The following is a 22,020-nucleotide window of genomic DNA, read 5'->3' as shown; positions in this document are numbered from 1 at the left end:
GCACAAGGGCATGGCTGTACAACTCAAAAGCTGACACAACCTGGAACTGACTTTGCAGGACTGCCTGTTCCAGCAAACACCTTTCTCCGTCCAAACCGGACACAGCTGACAGAAAACACCACCAAGACACAGAGATGGTTCACACATACCCGTAGTTTACTAAATGTAGAAGGATTGGTTCACAAGATTGGCCAACTTCAGCTGCTCTGACTGCCTGTTGGTGTTTTCTCAGCCATAAGACAGAGCAGGAGCCACAAGAGAGCCAGAAACCATTCAAAGACCTCCCCTGCTATTGATACTCGCTGAGGACATGAAGCCTGCACTACACACCCACTGCAAAGACAGCCTGAAGTGCAGTGTCCTGCTGAGCTCTCCCTTTGCTCAGCTGCTTCCCTGGCCTCACACCACAGCAAAAGGTCTCCGAGCTCTGCCTACAGCACATAAACTGGAAATCCACCAGACAGGACTTAGGTTGGTGTCCTTACCATATGTCCTTTTCTCTCTGAACTCAGCTCCTGCTTTTTTCTCCTGTCATCATCATTGCCGGTGACATTTTTCCCATTCTCCTGCTCTCTGCTACTTATTTTGTTTGTGTTAGAAGAAGGAGAGCTCTTCTGGATGGGAGGCAATGGCTTGGAGGGAAGGAGCATAGAGGGAGATTCCACGGTAAACTTCTTCGCAAGAGTGTAGCCAGTCAGTCCTGCAAAATGGAAACACAAAATATAACAGAGGCCACAATGCCAACATAAAGCCTCTGAAGCTACAGTATTTCATGTGAGAGATTCCCTGGAAACTTCTAAAGAGCTGCACAGGGAAACATGCTCCTGCCAGCAGCCACTTGAGGCAGACCAGGGAGACACCCTGACCCACTTGCACAGAGCCAGCACAGGAACAGCCTGGCCTCTGGGCTGCCCTGGGACAGCAGGGAGCCCAGAGGCCTGTGCTTTCCAGGAATGGCTCAGCTGCACACGCACCCTCCTGCTCCTCTCCCGGCCCCACAGCTGAGCAGCCCTACAGCTCCACGGGGCACTGGGAGCAGCACAGCTCAGTGCAGGGGGCACATGCAGGGCAGAACTGTTCCCTGGCAATGTGCCCAGGCTCTCTAGGCTGGCACAAGAGCCTTCCTCCCGCCAGAGAGCGGCCCAGCTCCCGCCTTACCTCTTTGTGAGGCTGAGCCATGCTCAGCCTTCACCTTGTCCTCAATTGGAAGTTGCTTCAGGCACCCCATGCCACGACTAGGAAGGGGGGTGGAGAGAGCGGGGGCAGGTGCACACCCTTCCTTTGCATTCTGTCCTTTTTGGCACAGCTAAGAAGTCACGTCCGGAGGTGTCCAACTCAGCACTTTGTCATCTTCCTGCAGGTCATTGAGCCTTCACCAGCCCAAAATGTCGGAGAGGTTTTCCCGCACATGCGGAGGCTGGCTGGCAGCATGCTTCCTCAGCTTGGCGCCCATCACCTTGTAGAGGGCGCAGGCAAGCTTGGTGACCACAGTGCGGACATTGGCGCTTCGGACAGGCAGCGCCTTGTTCCCCAGGAAGGACCAGAGCACGGGCAGGGCGTAGCGCTGGACGACTTCGGGGCTCCTGGGATAAACCCATGCCACAAGCGCTGCCGGAAGAGAGATGCAAACTTCTTAACCACCAGCCTTAATGCAAACAAGGATCTACCTCTAGTTGTGATTTTGGGAGTCTCTCTGGCTAAGATCAGTGAAATAACAGTGAGAGCCCCATGATCCAGAAATGGGCAAAGCAGCTGAACATCCCCAAAACAGAACCACCAAGCCCTCAGGACTAATTTCTCCAGATCCGAGCCTTGTACCTGTGGCAGACTTCACACCTTTACTAAATCATTCCACAATCTGTTTCCAGCATGATGAATGACCAAAATGTCAAATTGCTGTTTATTTCCATTTAGAAGTTGTCTAAACCCACTGCTGAAGGTTTGAAAGGCACTTTAGAGAGGAAATTGAGAGATTTCTAATAAAAAGGATGACTCCGTTTTTGTGACCTGGCTTAATTAGCAGTGGATTTAGACCCCGCTAAAGCAAGGCTATAAATAAAGCAAGGCTATACACTGTCTTCTCTAGTATATATTGAGGTTATCATTTTTCCATCCCTTGGCTATTGCTGACATAGCAAGCTCCTCTGAGCAATCAATTATCAGCTGCATTTGGAGCATTTTGGGCAGCGCTGACATAGGAAGACCCTGACTGCACACCCTGAAATGCTCAGTCCAATGGCACTTCCACAGCACAGGCAGGGAGCCTCAGCACTCTGCTTCTGCCCCTCTGCCCCCAAAGGCTGCCTTGCACAAAATCCGTGCCTCTAACATGTGTGCTGAGTTTGGACCTAAGCTGTGACCCCCAGGCACTGCAGGCTTCCGCCTCAAAACTTTCCAAGAGCAAAGCAAGAATTCTGTGAGGACAAAACAAACCGATCCCCTGAAACAGCATTTGCCACCATTTTCCCTAAAGGATCAGAGCTGTCCCTGAGCTTCCAAGAGAGGAGCCAGCTTGGGAATTTTTAGCCCCTCCCTTTCCTGGAGGCAGCTTCTGAGATGCCCCAGTGAGAGCTCAGCCCCGAGGCCGAGTGCCGCCCCCATCTCAGATGCTGCACACCTCTGCAGCAGCCAGGGAAAACCTGCCCAATACACCTTCCATGGGTATTGGGCAGGAGGGACAAGCTCAGCACCTCCTGATTTGGAGGAGCCACTCTAGTGTCTATTCACTGGCATTCCCTGTAAATTCTGCCTCGGAAGACCTCTTGCCTTAGAAGGGGAGGCCATACCTGAGAGATGCTCCGTGACATCCAGCAGAGCTTGGCCCTTCAGTTCACTCCTGCGGTGGCTGAACTCTTTCATCAGGGATACTTTATCTACAAGGGAAACACACATTTCTGCTCTCTCTTCTGAGGTCATAAGAGAAAGGACAGTGGGGTGGGAAAGGGCAGGGGCAACTACATTTTGTAAAAGAAAGGAAATTCCTGCCGATTTTTGAATCCTTTTCTTCTTTCCTTCCAGCCTACCTGGGAGGATTTTAAATTCCAAAAGAAAAGCTCTCCTGTCACTTTTTAAATCCAGAGTTGTCTGCTGTACCAGGAGCTATGTTAAACATTTCACATCAGGGACCTCAAGACTTCAATCACACGTAAGCAGTGAAAAGGTTTTGCATCCCAGAGCTTTGCAGAGGTGATCTTCTCTCTCCCCTATGGAAAAGGGTGAGAAGGCTCCAAAATGCACACCTCCATTCCCACCTGAAGGATAAGCTGTTTTTAAATTGTCAGGTTACCTGTGTGGATCTAGGGACAAGACTCCAAGTTACTCATACAAGAGCTATTAGTGCTCAGTGCCTCAGTAGCCTGTGGGGTTCTGTAACATCTGTGAAATCAGATCTTGGCAGAGAGACTGGAAAATGAACTGATTTCCCAATACTTGACCGGCGTATGTATTTTGGTTTTCCTTGTGCCTATCTGTCGCGGTTTTGGGGGTCATGTTTGAATTTACTGTTGCCTGCATTGGCCTGCAAGCCTCGAGTCCTACCACTCTAATAAGCCAAGGCAAGCTTTTCCTGGAGACAGAACGTGTGTGGGATGAACTGTGGTCCCTCACAGGGTCACCAGGGCTGGCAGTGACAAAGCAGGCAATCTGCTTCATTGGGAACCACTACAGAGCTACACCCCAGTGTGGGTTTCAGTAGCAGGGTATTATTAAGAGCTCCTTTCCTGCATGAGATACAAAAAGGAGGTCCCAAATGATCTTCATGCAAGCATGCAGTAAAGAACTGATCCTGCTGTCCTAATGAAGCTAATGCCTATGATGTGGAGCCTTCCAGGAGGCTGCTCTGCAGAGGTTCTGATGCGCCGCTGTCCCTTCATGCCAACAGCAAAGCTATTCATTTGGGAAGTCAACTGGGGCCCAGGCAAACTCCAAAAATCCCTTTGGCCCTGAATTCCAGCAAAGCTGTAGTCCAGCACTTCCTCTTCAGACAAGCAGCACAGAGCCAAGGGCTCCTGGGACTTTTGGGAAATGCTGATGCACATTCAAGCCTGGTGGGGGACTGGTGCGTAAGGACTGCACCTGCACAGCTTCTGGTGGATGTCAGCTGGAGGTTTCCACAGACAACAACAGCTGTCAAGGCACTCAGCGTTCTCTTGACTCGCAGAGGCAGAGACACACTTGAGGAGAGTCCATGCCAGGGCTCAGCCTTACCTAAGTGAGCCATGGATTCTTCCAGCGCTTTCACAGCTGCGGCATAAACCCCGGGGTCCTTTGAGTTTAGGTTGTTTGTTATTCCTTCAACCAGACAGATGATCACCGGGTTTAAGCCATCTTTCAGGATGCCTACGATTTCAGCCAGCACGTCCAGCGCCTTCTGCTTCACTTTCTTGTGCGTATCACCAAGTCTCGGGACAAAATAATCAAAAATCTGTGAAGAGAACAAACAACATGAAAGCTGGATTAAAATGTCCTTGTTTGAGGAAGGGACGCAGAAGTGAGCACTCAGCAATGTAAAAGATGAAAGTGATCCTTCCTGTCAGGTCAGCACTTGCTTGCACAATTTCCCTGTTTTCCTGTGGGCCACTCACTGGAATGGTTGCGCAACCTCATGCTGGTTGAAAGATTTTCATATATTTTGAAGAGCTTTGGGTGGGGACAGGATAGTTCCTATGGTGTTTCTCTCCACATTTCAGTCATTAAATTCATCCCATTTATTGATGCAAAATGGTATCTTTGCTTTCGAAGTATGCAACCAGATATTTACAATGCCCCTTTTTCTACACAGTTGCCTCAAGTTCTGAGGGCAGTTACGATTTTGCCAAAACTATGGCTGGAGGAGATCCAGGTTTTGTTCCATCTGTCTCAGAACCTGTGTCTGGAGAAGTGCAGGGCTCTGATCAACTCTTCCAGGATCCAGACCAATTGTCTACCCAGCAGGTAGACTTCTGAAATTTAATGTGCTGGACCGCTCTCATTAGAGCAGGTTCAGTCCCTTGACAGCCACATTATCAGGCACCATTTTCTGGACAAAGGGAAAAAGCAGCTACTGGGAGGAGAAGGAAGAGATCTGTCCCTAGCCATTTCCCTCCTTTTCCAAAGAGAAAAAAGACCCCCCCAAGAAGGGTGAGCACCGTCTTTACCAAGAGGACTAGGGATGCCGATGGAAACGAGTAACCAGAGTTGTGCCTGTGCAAGACAAGTCGGAGTTTACAGAAGTATCCTTTCAAAAAAAATTGGTTTAAACCTGCCCAGCCTGATATTTCTCTTCCCCATCCAAACCCATTTTTTTGTCTAGAGAATAATTGCCACGCTTTCAGTGGCTGGATTCCCTTCACTTAACCCAAGTGGGAGTAGGAGACAGCAGAAGTTACACCAGCAGAAAACTCTGTCCTCATCTGATGAACAGCATCAATAGGCACCTGCCAGACAAATACATCTGGACTGAAAGAACTTGTCCTGAAGCGTGGACCTGAATTAAATATTTCAGGGTAAGAGGCAGCAGCCTGTCCCACACAGCCAGGATGTAGTGCCAAGACACACTGAATTAACTTGCCTGCTACAGGCTTGGGAAAGGAGCTGAAGGAAAGGAACAATGAAGACACCCTACATACTTGGACAGTGTTAGTGGAGACGAGCTGGGGGCGGCTTTTGCACAGGTCTAGGAGGAGTGCCACTCCTTCCATCCGTGTCTTAAACTCCTTGGCTTCCAGGAGATTGTACAGCTTCTGGAGCGGCTCCGTTTCTTCCACAGCCGGAGGTAACGTGACCTGGGCTTTTGGGCGGCGTAGGCGGCGTCCATCAGAGGTAGACTTCACCCTGGAAAATAAAACCAAATGCGGACCTGTTGGTGATCATACCTTCAGTTAATTGTGAGCAGAACATCTTGGAGAGGTTTCCTAATGATGTGATTTCAAGCTAGAAAATCCTGATCTGAAAAACAACGGGAGACCTCATGACAATCATTACAGGAGACAATCTGCAAGCAACATTCTCACCAGTGCTTACTCAGGAAAACCAAGGATGAGATGCATCTCACTTCTCTCCAGACGGCTTCCCAGGTACACATGTCGCACTGCTTTGTGAGGAAAGAGAGATGCTACTTCCATGTTTAAATGCCTCATCGTAAGGGAGGTGTGCGTCTTCTAATAAGGAAACTCATCCCTCTGGAGAAGTGTCTCTACAGCAGGCATGACAATCTGGAAAAGTAGCTCAGATGCATCTGAACAGATGGATAGGGGCATATCTGAAGGATCCAGAAAATCCGTAACAGGGATAAAAACAGAAGCCAGACATCCCAGCACTACGCTCACATGATTGCTTCCCTAGAGACTAGATCCACAGCTTAACAAACCCACTGGGAACAACTCTCTTGAGCATGGGAAGATCCTGACTACGCTACTGAGGCATGTGGTCACTCTCCTGCCAGCGCTGAGCATGACAGAGCTAAATAAATCCCCTCTGTTATCAGAGGACAACAGGTACAAGTAGCTCTCCCACTGGCAGGAAGAGACAGCAAGGACCAAATTCCTGTCTCAAATGCTGATTGCAGCACAGGGGGAAATAAACCAAACATGCTGTCCATCAAGCAAACAGTATGAAGGACAGGAATGTCAAGACAAAACGTCCACATTGAGACACCTGTTGACCAAAGTTGCTCAGGAACTGGCTTGCTACTTACTACTCATCTTGGTACTGTCTGAGGGTAAGAAAACCATGACTCAGGAAGGCCAAACCACATGCATGGGAAGTGCTATTTTGGGGAACGGCATCTTGCTTCTAGACTGGGACTTCTCATCAAAACACCCATCTGAAAAAGACTGCTCTCAGAGGAAAAAAACCCTGCTTGAATTTACTTGTCCCAAGTGAGGCAGCGGAGACATGGCCCTCTCACAGCCTCCACAGCACTGTCCTTGCCACTGCACTGGATCTTCTGAGCTGCAACCAATGGGTGTCTTTTTGTCGCCCATTTTTTGTGGAAACCCTTCCAGAGAAGTTGTGTTCAGCGTAATGCAGAAGGAGACATTTTTTATGATAGAGCATTTGTAGGGAAAGGAAACAATCTCTGGCACAGGTCATCTCCACCAGAAAGATTTTCCTGAGGAAGAGACATGTAAAGCTTGCCATGTGCTTTGTCACATCTAACTAAAGTGCTCAGTACCGTTTACTAGAAGGCAATGTGGCCTGGGGCTTCTTCGAGCCATCGCTCCTCTTCTTCACAGGCTTCTCGACAGATGGGTGTTCATCCTTCTGCGTTTCCATCCCCTACAAAGGCATAAAGAAACCCCATGGATCTTTAGAATGTAAAATAGGAAATTACCTGTTTAAAACACAACTTATAACCAGGATCACTGCAACCAAGGCTTGGGCAAACCTTTCCGAACTTACAGAAGGAAATAGGCCAGAGGTTCAGTGATGCCAACTCCTTGTTTTCAATAGCCCATGGCAGGTTATGGCTGCTACCATACTGAGCAGCAGTCTAAAATCCCAAATGCATTCCTCTTGAGCATAAATGGGAATAATGCAAACTGGTAGGGAACTAATGCTCTTAAAGGAAGCTGCAGAAAAATTTGGACTCTTTGGAGGTTGGCCCATTGTGTTGGAAGTTGATTTGGTTCCACACTCACTCTCCCTGTTGCTGCACAAAGGCACACTCCCTTCTATAATGTAGGTAAAAAGAATAAAAATACCCCAGGCAAACAAATGATTTTCCACTGGATGCTGCTGAATTCACCAAGCTTCTTCCAGCTGCACAGGGCATGACAGCAAGGCAGTATTCCCAGAAGACAGACAGTAATTGTAGGAATTGGGATTGACTGGGACATCTTTTGTATATTTGGAAATTTTCTTGGCACTACTGCTTCCTGTGTCTTTTGCAAAGACTCTGTTATCTCCAGAAGCACTGTTCTCACTTAATTGCGTCACTGGGGGCAGAGTAGGGATAGTGGGGTGGGGGGTTATGCTTAAATGTAAACCCATTTTCTCCTCTTTCCCTTCCCTGTTTGTGGCCAATATTCAAAATATCCAATACCACACTTTTCCCCTAATATTATCAATTCCTTTGTGCTCTGCAGATGAACAGGCTACAGATCAACAGTTCATTCCCAGGAGCAAAATGATTTGGCAGGAAAGGAATGAGATAAGATTAGGTCTGTTTGATCTCATATCAGCAGTGGCAATACTTGCACAAAGGAGACATTTCTCCTACCAAGCACTTACTTTCTTCTTCATTCTTGTCAGAATATCTTCCAGGTCACGGGTGGAAAGAGATTGTTCCAAAAGCCTTTTAAATTTTTGGTGATTCAGCATCATTTTCACCATCTCCTGTCCATAATGCCTAAAACAAGAAAGAAAGAAAGAAAGAAAGAAAGAAAGAAAGAATAGAAGGTGAACAAACAAAGGAGGAGCATTAACAGAATAAGCTGATACCTTAAACTCAGCAGCTGCCATACCTGCATGAGAAGGCATTACCTACTCAGCAAAGAGAGAGGTTTACCTCCACTTGTCACTGCACAGTGCTGTCAGCTGAACACAAGAGGCAAGAGGAGAACGTGGGGCAACAGAAAAATACAATCTCACTCTGAAACTGTGGGTGCGCTTCTGTGGCATCGAAGGATCCCAGGGAACAAGCAAAACACCTCTGCTTTGAGTCAGAGCTTATTAGCAGTGTCTTGCTGCCATTGCACAGTAATTTGCCTTTCTTTAACTGGCAGGGAAGCCAGGACCAAATGCCTCATGCTTGCTTTTGATTATTCTATACCATATGTATGCACAGGGACAGCTAGTTGCTCATGCGTTCTTGGCAGCTATTAATGGGAATTGAATCCTCAAAGTGAGGGGATTTGGGTGGTTTGGGTTGATTTTGCCACTAGGAAACCACAGTTTTCTTCAAGAAGCAATTTGGAGGTCATTCAGCCACAGATAAGAGCATTATAGAAATCTGCAGAAGAGGTTTAGAAAGACTGAATACATTGGCTAAAGACCCCTGGAATATTTCTAGGAAAGTCTTAAGTTAATGAGAAATAGATGTATGCGATCCTTCAGTGATGAACATTAGCCAACATTTTGGCTTTGTCTTGTGCACCTAAGGCCAAGTAAAACTGTTTGACTGGCTCATCTGATGGCTCTTTTGATCTCAGGAAAGAATCATTCAAGTCCCAGGAAGTTGGCAATGCTCCCTCTTGCGGGACAACCTCAGGTTCCCCAGCACAGTCATTTCCCCAGACAAGCCAGGGCAGTGGTCACAGCACCAAGCCTGACAGAGCTCAAGAAGCCTTTGGACAATGCTCTCGGGCACATGGAGTGACTCTTGGGGGGCCCTGCACACAGGCAGGAGCTGGACTCGATGACACTGATGGGTCCCTTCCAACTCAGCGTATTCCGTGACTCTGTGAACCTCATCCACACAGTGAGGGAACTTGATATTTCCTTTAGCTTCCACTCTTTTGTGGTTTTGCCCTTTACAGCCAGACACCCAACAGTTTTCCTGTTTTAGGAGGTGAAATGAAGATCATTACCTTGTGTCCTCGTGACAGTCCTGAGCAAGCGTCCCTGCCGCGTGCGCCAGCCTCTCAGCCCTGGGCGTTCCTGCGAGCTTCGTGACTCCAGTTTTCTCCATCAAGGACAGGAGGAGTTGGGCCGCGCACTTCCGCACCTGGACGTGGCGGCTCCTGGGAAGAAGAGAGCGGACACTGGGGCACAGGGAGCAGAGGGACACAGCGCAGGCCTTGGCCAGAGCATGCTCCCTGTCATTGCTGGGGGAAGGAGGCCTGGGTTCTCCCTGACACTTGGGACACCTGTAGAAGGTTCTGTCCGCAGAGAAACACAAAGTTAGCACTCTACAGAAGGACTGCCTGCAAGCAAGAGTGAGGAATTCAGTCTCCCTGCACTATCTGATACTCAACGTCTTTCCCCAAATTCACTCTGAGAAAGAGGGAAATTAAAGACAACCCAGGCTGACCCATCAGGAGCCAGCCACTACACAGACAGCCGCAGCAGGATTGAGGATATTTGCACCCATTTACCCCCAAATCTGCAGACCTTGGGAAAGAAACAAATGCAGGGAAAACACGCTGTGGGACATGAAGTTGCAGAATATTCTGCAATGCAGCCAGTTTCTTCTGTGAGGCTTGGCGAGAGATACATCTGAACGTTTCCCCCTTTTCCAAAGCTGAGGAAAGGGTGGCAGTCAGTTTAGCCAGCTTGTCCTGTTCTAGACAGTGTCTCTTGGGCACTATCAGGCCCAGCACCAACACTTAAGGCAGCACCTGCTTCAGCTGTCCCATGGCAGTCGGCCTGTGAAGGTGCCTGTACAGTGATTCATCATCTCAAGGCTAACATGAGACATCAGTTTGAATAGCAAGTGGGCCTCTAAGGCCAGGACAGTCCTACAAGACTCCTCTTGGCAGGAGCTGCACCTGCTGTGCAGGCTGTGCCACACCCAGCACGTTCTCCCCCATGTGCTCCATGCCCCAGCAAGAACCCTCCTTACTTCTCAAGTGAATGGCATAATGAGGATGCATGGTTTTTCCCAAGGCCTCTGTGGTTAGGGCTGTGAAATATCAAAGAGCGCTCACAGCTGCAGTTGCAATTGTCCCTCTTCCCACAAAACCACAGGGCTCTATCCTTAGCCTTTGCAGGCACTTTCACTTGCCCACCATTCACCACATCTAGGCAACTCGGACAGACTGGGAGAACTCCAGGAAGCAGCAGCAAGCTGAGTCAGGGGAGGTTGAGCTTGGATATCAGGAAAAAGTTTTTCACCCAGAGGGTGGCTGGGCACTGGAACAGGCTCCCCAGGGTACTGGTCACAGCACCAAGCCTGAGAGAGTTCAGGAAGCCTTTGGACAACGCTCTCAGGCACATGGTGTGACCCTTGGCGTGTTTGTTCTGTGCAAGGGCAGGAGCTGGACTCGATGAGCCTGATGGGCCCCTTCCAACTCAGCATATTCTACAGCTCTGTGATTCTGTCAACTAAAGGGCTGCACGAGGGCAGAAATAGGTGACAAGAGGAAAGAAGTGAGGTTGATTGGAGAATCAAGTCACTGAGATCACAGAAGATGCAGGATACAGGACCCTTCCCTCCCACCATTCCCATTCTCTCTCTCAGCCCTTCTCCCCCCCACACAATAGAAGGTGAAGAATATCACTAAGAGAAGAAGAACCTACTGGACTCCACTGTCCATGAGAGCAGTCATTGCTCGTGCAGGAGTCACATGCTCCACCATGACTCCCAGGGTGTGACTGGCTGCTTTCTGAACAAACTCTGGGGAGTTCCACACCATCTGGAGAAGGACCCGAGCAACCTCATCCACCTCCGAGTCCATGTCCTTCTGCAAGGTCACAAAGAGCTCTCCAAGAGTGACGATTGCAGAGTAAGACACCTTTGAGCGAAGGTTGGTCACCTGGGGAAGTCATGAGGGGAAACATAAGAATCACCTTGAAAAGAAAACCAGTTGCCTTAGACAAAAGTCCCAGGAAATGACAACACTTCCCGCTGTGTCCAGGGGAACACAAAAGCACAGGCAGAGCAGAAGAGCACAAGCACAGAAAGGCACTTAACTCTGGCACCTACTTGAGCTATGCCTCAGGCCTGCTTCCTGCAGGCCTAAAACATATTATTTCACTTAAAGTGTTCTACTTAACTCTTCTGGAATGTCCACTGCTTTGGTTTTAGGCCCTTTTATTCAAAAAACAAAGAAACAAATTAAAGCAAGGGCTGCTCTCAAGCCATAAAGGCACAAGTCATAAAGACAAAAGAGTCATTTGCTCCTGTTTGAAAAAGCAACAGCAGCAGTTGAAGCCCTCAGCCAGGAAACAGAAAACACAGGCTCAAGTCTACAGACTAATTGGCAGTGTTGAATTACAGCTTGGGCAGAGATTTGGACTGCAGCAAATAACATAATTAGTGTCTCCGCTTCTGCATTTGCACGTTGCATTGTAATGGCAGCTCGCTCCAAGAGGAGAGTGTCAGATGCCCGACCTACCAGTAAATAGAGCTACATGTGCACACAGATCCTATAGAGAGCTGACAGACATGAGAAAGATAAGGTCTAGAAACAGAAATGAAGGCAGTTCCTGAGCACACAGGGAGGTGAACAAGCACATATCTACTCTACACACCGTGTAAGAAGCACGGAGGACGATTCAGAACAATGTTCTTACCTCGTTGGTAAGTGCCAAGCAAACCTCACGAAGTCTACAAAGAAGGACTTCTGAGTGGGACTCAGCCAGGTGTTTGATGCTGAAGAGTCCCTTCTCCTTCAGCTCCCTGAAAGGCAAGTACCAAAAAGATTGACTTTCTCTCCACCCAAGAACTAGGCAGCACCCTCTGAATTTACCAGGCTGGTGGCTCAGTCAAACAAAGGGAGGTGCTTTTCAAGCAGTACTTGATGAAATCGTGGAACTCGCTGCCACAGGTTGCTGTGGCTGTCAAAAGCATACACAAATCCAAGAGGCAAATAGAGGGCTTTCAGAGTCTTCATTTGTGGCCGTTTAACAAGACAGCCTTTCTGAAGTCTCTGGCACATGAAGTCCCTATGTCAGTGCTTCCTGGAGGCTGTGAGACCGTGCCATGCTGCTGTTTCTTGTCACCTCCCTGTACCTGTCCCTGAGACACAGTCCCACTGGGCTGTGTCTGGGGCATTTTCCTTCTTTGCCAGCTCCAGCAGGCAGTTCAGCAGTGAGAGTCTGCACTGGCACTCTGTAGCTGAGTTTCCACTCTGCAATCTAGGCCTGTCTGTCACCCACTCCACTCCACCTCACACAGTCTCCAGGAAAGCAGCAGGATGCCCCAGAAGATTCCACACCCGGGCAAGAACAGCTGAAAGTCTAGCTTTTCCCAAAAGCCCCTACCTAAAACAGCAGCAACATGTTATTTACAAGGTGCAAACAACTCCCTCTCTCAGCACTTGCTTTGGGCAGGACCTGAGCTACAGGAAGGCGCGTGATGCATCGGGGCTGCAGCGCAGGGCTGGCGGCCGATGCCACGGGCATCCCTGAGTGTCACCCGGACCCCCCCACAGCTGCAGAAGCTCTCTGCACCTCACAGGGCACCAAACAGAAATGGGGAAGAGAAAGCAGAAGAGACAGGGCAGAGCAAAGGCGACTGCACAAGGAGATGCATTGCAGCAGATTTTTCATGCTTATCCCAGGGTGAATGGAGTCCTTATCCCAGGGTGAATGAAGCATCCAGCAGTGAGTAGATGATAACCCAGACATCAAAAAGACAACCAATATCACCTAATAGTTGTGGGGTTATCACCTCTGGGCCTCTACAGGCCTCCTTCTGTCAGTGTCTAAGTTTGGGACACATTGTGAGTATTGACAAAACATCTCAGGCCCATATGAAGCAGTGAGAAGGAAAGAGTTGACTTGCAAAAGTGCAAGATTCCTAGAGGATTTTATTTCTTTTTCCTTCTCTTCTGCCATGAGCCCCTCAGGACTAATGACAGGCTGAGTGACTCTATAGCACAACTCAGTGCATTTCTCAGAAAGAAGAACTCCCTGTAGCTGCTCCTGGGACTCACATGCGGAAGGTCACAGGCAGACCCTGACTCCTGCATCTGCTGCCAGCAGTGGGGCCAGAGACAAATCTTACTCAGTCCCACTGGGCCCCGAGGCACCCAAATCTCTACACTCCAAACTGCTGCCATCCTGCTTCTGGCTTCAGCCAGCAAATCATCTTGTCCCACAGCTTTCTCTCTTCCCTCAAGATTTCCTTTGCAGCCCCACAGAGCAGCAGGCAAAGCGAGGAAACAGCACGGACCTGCTGCAGCTGGAGCACTGCTGCAGACCAAGGCCAAGAAAAGGCTGCTCTCAAATCTTTATCCTCTCTCTGCTCTGGAGTGGTTTCACTGGTGCCCCTCGGCCCTCTGGGCTGTTGGGGCTCAGAGGCACTAGCAAGATGCTCTCCTAACCTACCTTAACGCTAAGAGGGAGACAGAGTGAACGGGGCCTTTCTTACCAGTCATCGCTGCTGAGCAAGGAGAGTGCCTCGAGCAAGGACTGCTGTGGCTCCAAAGAGGCTCCGTCCTTCTGCCCCTTCCCACGGAGCGGCTCCTCTCGGCGCTCGGCACCAGTGGCCGTCTGCGGGGTCACTGTAAGGAGAGGGTCAGCCATGAGCGCTGCAGCCCCGGGCAAGGCACCCCGCCATGGAGCGGCCTGCAGCCCCATCTCCCAGCCAGGCTTCCATGAGGTACAAACTGGCACTGGCTCAGAGAATTCCCTGCTCTCTGGCTCCTTGCTTTCTCCCAGCCCCCCCAGCTGGGCACAGCTCCTTGGCTCAACCTGACAATTGCCCACACAGCGCCAGCTCCCAAGTGCCACAGGTACCACAGCCAGCGGCACGTTCCTGAGGCCGCAGAGCTCCCACTCCCTGTGAGACAGTGCCCACCAGCAGGACTTGCTCCCCACGAGGGACCCCTCAGCTGCCTCTCCTGTCTCAGTGCCCTGATTTCCCCGAGCCCTGAGGACAGAGGCACTCTGCAACTCCCTGAGGAAAGACCTGCAGCTGCCTCGTGACAGCACCAAGCCGAGCCTGAACAAGCGAGTCCTGCTGGGCCCGGCTGAATCCCCTCAGAGCAGCTACCAGGGAACAGCGATACCTGACCCTTCACACCTCACAGCGCCTCTGTTCCCATTGGCTTCAAATATTCTAGACAGAGGGCAGCTGAGTGCACTTACATTTCAGCCTGCTCTTGGGAAGGGAGTAGTTCATGGATTTTGTTCTTTCCAAGCATCATGAATCTTTACTATTTCAATAAAGTACACACTGGCTGTATTTGAAAGATGCTGAGGTGAAATTTGTTTGTCCTCAAATGGACTTGTGTGCACACTGTGCAAGCCTAAGCTTTCTCTTGTGGAAAAATGGAATCTCTAGCCCAGATGGTTGATAAAAAAGCCTTCCAAATGCAAATTGATGATAAGAATACGTAAATACAGATGCAAATTGTTGGCAGACACAATCTCTTGATAGTCAGTTTACAAGGTATGAGAAAATTCAGATGATAAATGCATTTCTTAAGAAACCCACTTGTCATCCAAAGGACTCTTGATCATCAATTTCATGTCATGCACTCAACAGGTCGTTTTCTAATGTGTACAAGGAAACATCTGAGCTGTCTCAAATGATGGAGTTTAAATATTGCACAGAATCTAGATGAACTGCTCTAGAATCTGTAGAAGTTTTGTGCTACCCTGCATGTTCTCACACAGTATGGAGGAAGTGTAACATCAAAAATATTCAGATGGGAGCTAATCTGGCTGTCACTGGTGTACCCCTGTCACTGCCATCAGTGGTGTCACTGCAGAAGGATGTGGATGTACACATATATATTCAATAGGAATGGGGAGCCACGTCAGGCTAGTTCTGGTCAATTGTGACCATGGAAGTAGCATCACTAGAAAAGAGCACTCAAAGTATCATTCCTAGCTCCCTTCTTCTTCTCTCACCCTACTCAGGATCATAGCACAGGCAGGCTGCCCTCACAGGAGAGGCAAGAGCCACTAGGGACTATGTGCTGTGTATTCACTGCGGGCAGCAAACAGCCTGGGAGCACCAGGCAGCCCCTCCTGGCTGTCACCTGCTACACAGGCCGCTGTATTTGGGTGGGGTGACACAGGAGGCGCTGCTTGTTCCCTCTTGGCATTGCAGGCCGTGGGATGGCAGCGGCGAGAAGCCATTGGGCACTTCTGGGAGCAGCAGCACGGCTGCACCAAGTGGCTGACTGCCATGCAGAGACAACCCTTGCTGGGAGAGCAGGAAAGCTGGCTGCAGAGGCGGACAGCAGCACAGGCAGAGGGCCAAGATGGAGAGTGGACAATTGATCGTGGTGGTACTCGTAGGTGCACAGTGAGCACACCCTGCCAGACTGCCCCGAGCTCATCCCTGCAGTTACAGCTGCCTCCTGGCACCAGTGCTGTAGTTTGCTCTATCAGGATGGGCAAAAGCCAGAGCTTAGGTCTTTACCACTACTTTATGCAGCTCAGCTTTCCAATGGATCAATAAGAACCAACTGCTCCAGTTCTGCCGAGCTGGAGTAACTCAAGAGTAGATTTGCTGTTCATTCTCAGCACAGGCTATGAACCCAAGATCCCAGCTGTGGTGGCTGAATCAGGAGGCAGTTTGTGCTCCTTGTGCAAGGAAAACCGGTGCAGGAAAAAGCTGCTGTGGAGCAGGCTTACCTGAGGAGTTGCGTGGGAAGCTGCCGTCTCCATGGATGATGGGCTTCTTGGGCAGTAAGGGCACGTTGTCCTGCTTCCTCAAGACCTTCTTCTTCAAGGCAGTACCAGGGTGTTTCCTCTGCACACTGGAAGCTGTGCCATTGACAGGCGGTAGGCTAAAGCCTGCAGGGACCAAAGAGGAGCTTGGAAGTGGAGGGTGACAATGGAAAGGACCAGAAAACTTGCTGGAGCTGGGTAACATCTCTTTGTTATCCCAAAGAACTTCAAGTATAACAGTGGCACAGAAACCAATGGTTTCTGAAGAATGTCTCCTGTCCTCACCTTGGCAATTACACACAGTGAGGTGGAACACTTTATTGCCATAACCTCCCACTGCTCCAAGGTACTGTTTCTCAGCCTGTGTCAGGAGGCCCTGCTTGAAGCAAGAAAATCACAGGAGTGCTCCAAGACAGATGAAGAGCCTACGTGATCAGTGAGCAGGCAGTTCCCTTCCTACAGGCCATGGCAGGAGAATAAAAACCATGTGCAATACGCAGCAAGGAGGGGTAAGTAGCTGTTGCTTAACACTCATGGCCAGGAATTGCAGCTGTTTCTCACTTCTGGCTTCTGAAGGACTCAGCTGCTCTCGGAGACCGTGCGGCCAAAAAGAGGAGTCACATGAAAACAAGTTGCAGAAACATTGATGTTAATGCATGGAAAAATTGAGAATGAGAGGGCTGTGAGATACAGCAAGAAAGGTAACCAGGAAAAATCAAACTCTCCCATTTTATTTTGCACCCTTGCTTACACTCAGCATTAGAATCCTTGCTTCTGTGCTTCCCAGGATGCACTTTGCCCACATTCACTGATGTGTAGCTTGCTCTGCCATTCAGAACTTCTCTACAAGGGCCTTTGCACATAAAGAATGCTTCTGGCATGACCTTAGCACCATCTCCAAACCAGTGACCTTGCCACCACTGGAAATAGCCAAGCAATTGCTCTGTAGCTGTCAAATATATTCCCAAGAGAATCCCCACCCCCCAAGAGTGGAAGATTATGATTTTCAGGGACAGTTTGGGCCTAGCACTAAACAGTCACTGGAAAGGAAGTCTGCTCATCCCTGTCCTTATCCCTCACCTTTCCAAAGCCATCCTTCAGAGCTTCGGCACTCGTAAGGCCAGCACTGGTGGGGTGATCCGTCTCCTTGGCCTGGCTCACTGGGAGGCCTGTTAATGGAAGCAAAGGTTCCTGTAAATCTCTGGCACACTTCAAGCCCCCAACAGCGCCATGCTGGGCAACAGGCAAGACAGCTTCCAGATTGCAGAGCTCTGATAAGACCCAGAGATTGTGTCTGAGAGCAGCAAGCTACATATGCCTAGAACCTCTCCCAATGGATGGGCTACTGCCACAGTGCACTGGCAGCAGACATGGCATTGCTCTGTGGCCAGCAGAATGAAACCTCCTGCATGATGGAGGCCTCAGCCCTGGATGCTGGAGAGCCGCTGCGTTTGATAGAGAAGGGCAGAGACGGAGCTTGCTCTTGACAGAGATTCTTATCTGTCCTAATTCATGCTGATTTTAGTAAACATCTTCTTCCTGGTTCCTAAAAGAACTCCTGGGTTTCAATGCCCGTAAGCATTTGGATCAATATTTTCTTCTCTTTGTGGCAATATTTTAGAGGACATGAAAAGAAAAGCTTAGGATTGCAGGAGTGTTAGCAAAACGTGAATTGTGTTCTTGAAACTGGATAATTTGCTTTCCCCGAGGATTTTCATTCTAAACTGTGTGAGATTGGGCCACTTTCAGGCCAGTCTGACTAAAGGCTGATTTTCCTAATGGAAGTGGAACAATGTAGCTCATTCTGAAACACTCTCCAACAGAGCCCTTAAAACTCAGAGGATGAATCACTCTTTACATGGCTTCACAGAGGATTAAATCACGTGGCAGCAAAGTAGCAGAAAACCAATGTCTTAAATCTGGATTTTTTGCCCTGCAAAATGGTCAGCTTAATAATAAAAAAGAGTTAGATATGGGCTTTGAGGAAGGAGGGCTATTCTGGATTGGGAGGCAAGGCCTTGGAAGGTAAGAGCATCTGAGAAGTTGACAGGGAAACTACTGACTCCAGGGTAACCTCCTTGGGACCAGTGCAGTCAGTCCCAAGTGCAAAGTGGAGACACAAAATATAACAGAGGCCACAATGCCAACATAAAGCATCGGAAGCTACAGTATTTCATGTGAGAGATTCCCTGGAAACTTCTAAAGAGCTGCACAGGGAAACATGCTCCTGCCAGCAGCCACTTGAGGCAGGCTGTGTGAATGAAGAGACACTGGCACATCAGAACCTCTGCAGAGCAGCCTCCTGGAAGGCTCCACATTATAGGCATTAGCTTCATTAGGACAGCAGGATCAGTTCTTTACTGCATGCTTGCATGAAGATCATTTGGGACCTCCTTTTTGTATCTCATGCAGGAAAGGAGCTCTTAATAATACCCTGCTACTGAAACCCACACTGGGGTGTAGCTCTGTAGTGGTTCCCAATGAAGCAGATTGCCTGCTTTGTCATTGCCAGCCCTGTGACCCTGTGAGGGACCAAACTTCATCCCACACACGTTCTGTCTCCAGGAAAAGCTTGCCTTGGCTTATTAGAGTGGAAAAAAATAGAAGAATAATAAAATGGACAATTATACTTGGATACGATCACGCTGTCGATGTCAGCCTTGTACCTCATTCTCCCAAGGCTTGTAAGACATCCTGAAACATATCAATAGAAAAAACTCAGATCCTATGCTACATCTGAATGAAATTGCCTCAGATCATTAAGAATTCTCCTGTCAGGACCAGGACAAAACCCTTCCCACACTCGCTTGTAGCTGTCCTGGATTTCTGCAGCTCTTTGTGGAAACCTGCTGTAGGCAGAGTGTCTGGAGTTGGTTTGGGCCTTTAGGAAAGATTTGTGGAACAGCAGCAGGGCTCTCCTAGGAGAAAAATGCTGGCCAGCGATCATATTTTAGTAGTCCCCTGTGGGGGATGGCTTCACACAGCAAGAGCCCCAAGGCTGCTGAGAGGAAGGCACAGAAGAAGATAACCCTCCTATTTCTGAGGGAAATTCTCTGACAACAAACCAACCTGAGTTGTCAAACAGCTGTGAGAAATATTCACTCAGCCATAAGGCTGAAAGAGGAGAAAGTCATCTAAGCAAAACTCTTTATGAGTATAAACAAGTCAGCTGAGTTGAGTGCATCTCCCTTAACATAAACAGAGTTGCCCAATCAAAATTAATAAAGAAATGACATTTATTATGCGACCGAAATATCGTTTTCAAACACCACGATCAAGAAAAACAGCACGAGCCCGGGGTCGGAGCTGGGTGAACACGCATAGATCTGATCTCTATTGCATCAGACCTTCCAAGTTCACGAGTGCTGCTTTGGCTGGTCCCTTCTTATACAGTTTTTGGGCAGAGTCCGAATTAATTCTATTCTTCTCGTATTCATGAAGTTTTCTTGTCCCAGAGTAGTTGGGCCGCACAAAGCCTTTCCTGGGTCTGATGAATTGTCCATCCTGGGTGATGAGTGGGCCATTTCTGCTGATGGATGGGCCATCTCTGGTTCCCGGAACAGTTATTTTTAGTTCCCGGAATGTCCGATTCCTTCTCAGATGCGCTGTAGATATCAGAGTGTGGTGATCAAGTCGTCATGGTGCAAATGTCCCGGTGATAAGATCCAACCCCACCTAGGTGGAATCCTCACTTATTGTGAAAGAAATACTTTTAGTGTTGTGAAATTTTTCTCTCAGCCACGCTGGTGCAGGGATTTAGAAACTCGGTCTCTGTAGGGTCTCATTACATTTCAGTTTTAGATAGAATAGCACGAATTACATATTTTATTTATAACATCCCTGATGAGGCACAGCTCTGCCTCAAATGCACAAACCTTTATGCCTTTTCCTGGCCCATGGGGCTGCCTGTCCCCTTTCCCACGTGCCGGCTGCTCAGGAACTTACATTCTTTCCGACTGCCCACCAGGCTCCAAGCAACAGCTCCTTTCCCCTCCCCTTTCTCTGCCGGTAACAAGCGTGGGTTCCCTCCCCTTTTCCTCCCGCCCACACTCAGCAGGCCTGGCCTCCTGCTCGTTACATCTTTGCTTGTGTGACATGAGCACTCCTTCTCATGGCTACCTGCAATGCCTGAACGAAAACATCATTTTATCCCTCACGCAGCTGGCCTGATGTTTCGAGACATGGGCCAAAGGGGAAACCTTTCAGTGTGTTTGGTCAAGGCCGGGCTATGCTCAAGGCAAAGGTGTGTCAGTGTACTCGGCTCCTTCTCTCCTCATGGTGTCCGGCAGGCACAGGAGCCCAGAGCTCCTGCAGAAACCATCACAGCACTCGGTGGGAGCAAACTTGTGTCCAGTCCTCACACAGAGCTCTGGTGTCCAGCACTGCACCTCCTTGGAATGAGGAATTGTTGCAGTGCTCTTGGAAGGAGCTAAGGAGGTTTGGCCTTCAGATCAGCTCCTTCCTAGCTCCTGATTTGCTGCCCTGGGTAAGCTGCTGCCTGTGGCAACACTTGGTTCACAGCTGACAGCCCTGCTCTGCTGGCGGGCAGCCATTGCAGGAGCTTTTGCTGGGGACATTGAACCTTTCAGATCTTCCCAAGGAGAGCTAAGGAGGGAACTTGTCAAAAGAGCATTGCCTGGGCAAAGCTTTTAATATTAAATCTTTCCTCTGTGCTCATTACCATGCACAGGAAATATTTGAGGAAGCAAGCTTCCTGCTCCAGAAATTCCCCAAATCTATCAGTTTTCCAGAAAGAAAGCACAGATTTGGGATGTGTAATCCCACTTTAATTCATTGTGCAGAAAAATACAGGAGCACTTCTTGGGAGCTGTGTGTCTAACCTAAGTGACCTTGCCACCAAGAACTGAGAAAGGTGGGGAGAGATGGAATCAGTGGCACAAGGATCTGCAGTGGGATTTTCCCGCAGGCCTGAGGAAACTGCCCCGTTCCAATGGGCTTGTTGCACTAGATAAAACTCATGCTTCAGGTACATGATCTCTAAGCTGAAATTTCAGGGCTCAGAAAAGCCTCAAAGAACTGACATCACTCAAATTTAATTTTATCCTCCCATCAAGTCTCTGACTGATGATAAACTGTGTTTGACCTCCACAGCAGCTCCAGTCCTGATGGGCTCTGTAGCGTGCTTGCCATGAGCATGTTTCATATAACATTACTGTATGTTTGCTGCACAACAATGGGAGAACATCATGGACCTATTTCCTTGCTATTACTCCTATGAAATGAAACCTTGGAAGATATACCTGACTCCCTGCCTTATGTACTAGCCCCACTCTCAATGGGTCCCACAGAGAGCTTTGGCTGGAACTCAGGGGAACAGGAGAGTTTATCATCTTTGGAGAAAGGGGCAGGCAACTCAGGAGGACTCTACGGATGTCGTGAGGTTATGCAGGGACAAAATTGCAAGGGACAAAGCCCAAGTTTAATCTGACTCCTGCAGGGAAATCGTAGAATCACAGAATGACTTAGATTGGAAAGGACCTGAAAGATTCTCTACTTCCAAAGCTCTGGCTGTGGGCAGGGATACCTTCCACTATACCGGGTTGCTCAGGGCCCCATCCGACCTGGCCTTGAACGCTTCCAGGCTTGGGGCATCCACAGCTTCTCTGGGTAACTTGTTCCCAGTGCCTCAGCAGCCTCACAGTAAAGAATTTCTTCCTAGAAACTTGCAAAAGAGAGTAGAACTATTGCTGTAAATACAACAGCAACAAAAGGAGGGCTGAGGAGAATCTCTGCCTTTTATGTGGGGGGAAACAGAGAACAAAGCCTGAGGAAAAGCCTGAAGTACTT

General features: G+C 49.0%; 1 protein-coding gene and 2 long non-coding RNA genes across 4 annotated transcripts; all 3 read right to left on the bottom strand.

Moving 5' to 3' along the window:
- Window positions 1-1,227: 1,227 nt before the first annotated feature.
- On the bottom strand, window positions 1,228-8,243 carry LOC125323414 (TOG array regulator of axonemal microtubules protein 2-like). 2 transcript variants are annotated; one of them, XM_048298355.1, is made up of 5 exons: window positions 8,212-8,243; window positions 7,154-7,257; window positions 5,607-5,811; window positions 4,207-4,423; window positions 1,228-1,608 (listed from the first exon to the last, which is right to left on the bottom strand). In XM_048298355.1, exons 1-5 carry the CDS (start codon window positions 8,221-8,223, stop codon window positions 1,373-1,375), a joined length of 774 nt encoding a protein of 257 aa, XP_048154312.1. In that variant the 5' UTR covers window positions 8,224-8,243; the 3' UTR covers window positions 1,228-1,372. The 2 variants fall into 2 exon arrangements, with proteins under 2 accessions (XP_048154312.1, XP_048154311.1); XM_048298354.1 differs by lacking the exon at window positions 1,228-1,608 and having other exon boundaries at window positions 3,821-4,423.
- A 45-nt stretch (window positions 8,244-8,288) lies between these two features.
- On the bottom strand, window positions 8,289-11,202 carry LOC125322523. The gene is made up of 3 exons (XR_007202051.1): window positions 11,161-11,202; window positions 9,510-9,662; window positions 8,289-8,329 (listed from the first exon to the last, which is right to left on the bottom strand). It is a non-coding gene; the product is annotated as an uncharacterized LOC125322523 (long non-coding RNA).
- Window positions 11,203-11,355: 153 nt separating this feature from the next.
- LOC125322560 lies at window positions 11,356-14,101 on the bottom strand. Its single transcript, XR_007202078.1, has 3 exons — window positions 13,958-14,101; window positions 12,157-12,262; window positions 11,356-11,396 (listed from the first exon to the last, which is right to left on the bottom strand). It is a non-coding gene; the product is annotated as an uncharacterized LOC125322560 (long non-coding RNA).
- Window positions 14,102-22,020: the final 7,919 nt, after the last annotated feature.

Source organism: Corvus hawaiiensis, chromosome 3 (genome assembly GCF_020740725.1).
Source record: "Corvus hawaiiensis isolate bCorHaw1 chromosome 3, bCorHaw1.pri.cur, whole genome shotgun sequence".
Taxonomy (NCBI): Eukaryota; Metazoa; Chordata; class Aves; order Passeriformes; family Corvidae; genus Corvus; species Corvus hawaiiensis.
Note: the sequence above shows the minus strand (reverse complement) of the source record. Positions and strands in the feature narration are given on the sequence as shown.

Coding starts and splice junctions, on each gene's coding strand:
- LOC125323414 (XM_048298354.1), bottom strand. Junction 5,812..7,153: donor ACATTGCCTTCTAGTAAACG/GTACTGAGCACT, acceptor TTTATTTTCCAG/GGTGAAGTCTACCTCTGATG. Junction 4,424..5,606: donor TCTCCACTAACACTGTCCAA/GTATGTAGGGTG, acceptor TTCTCTTCACAG/ATTTTTGATTATTTTGTCCC.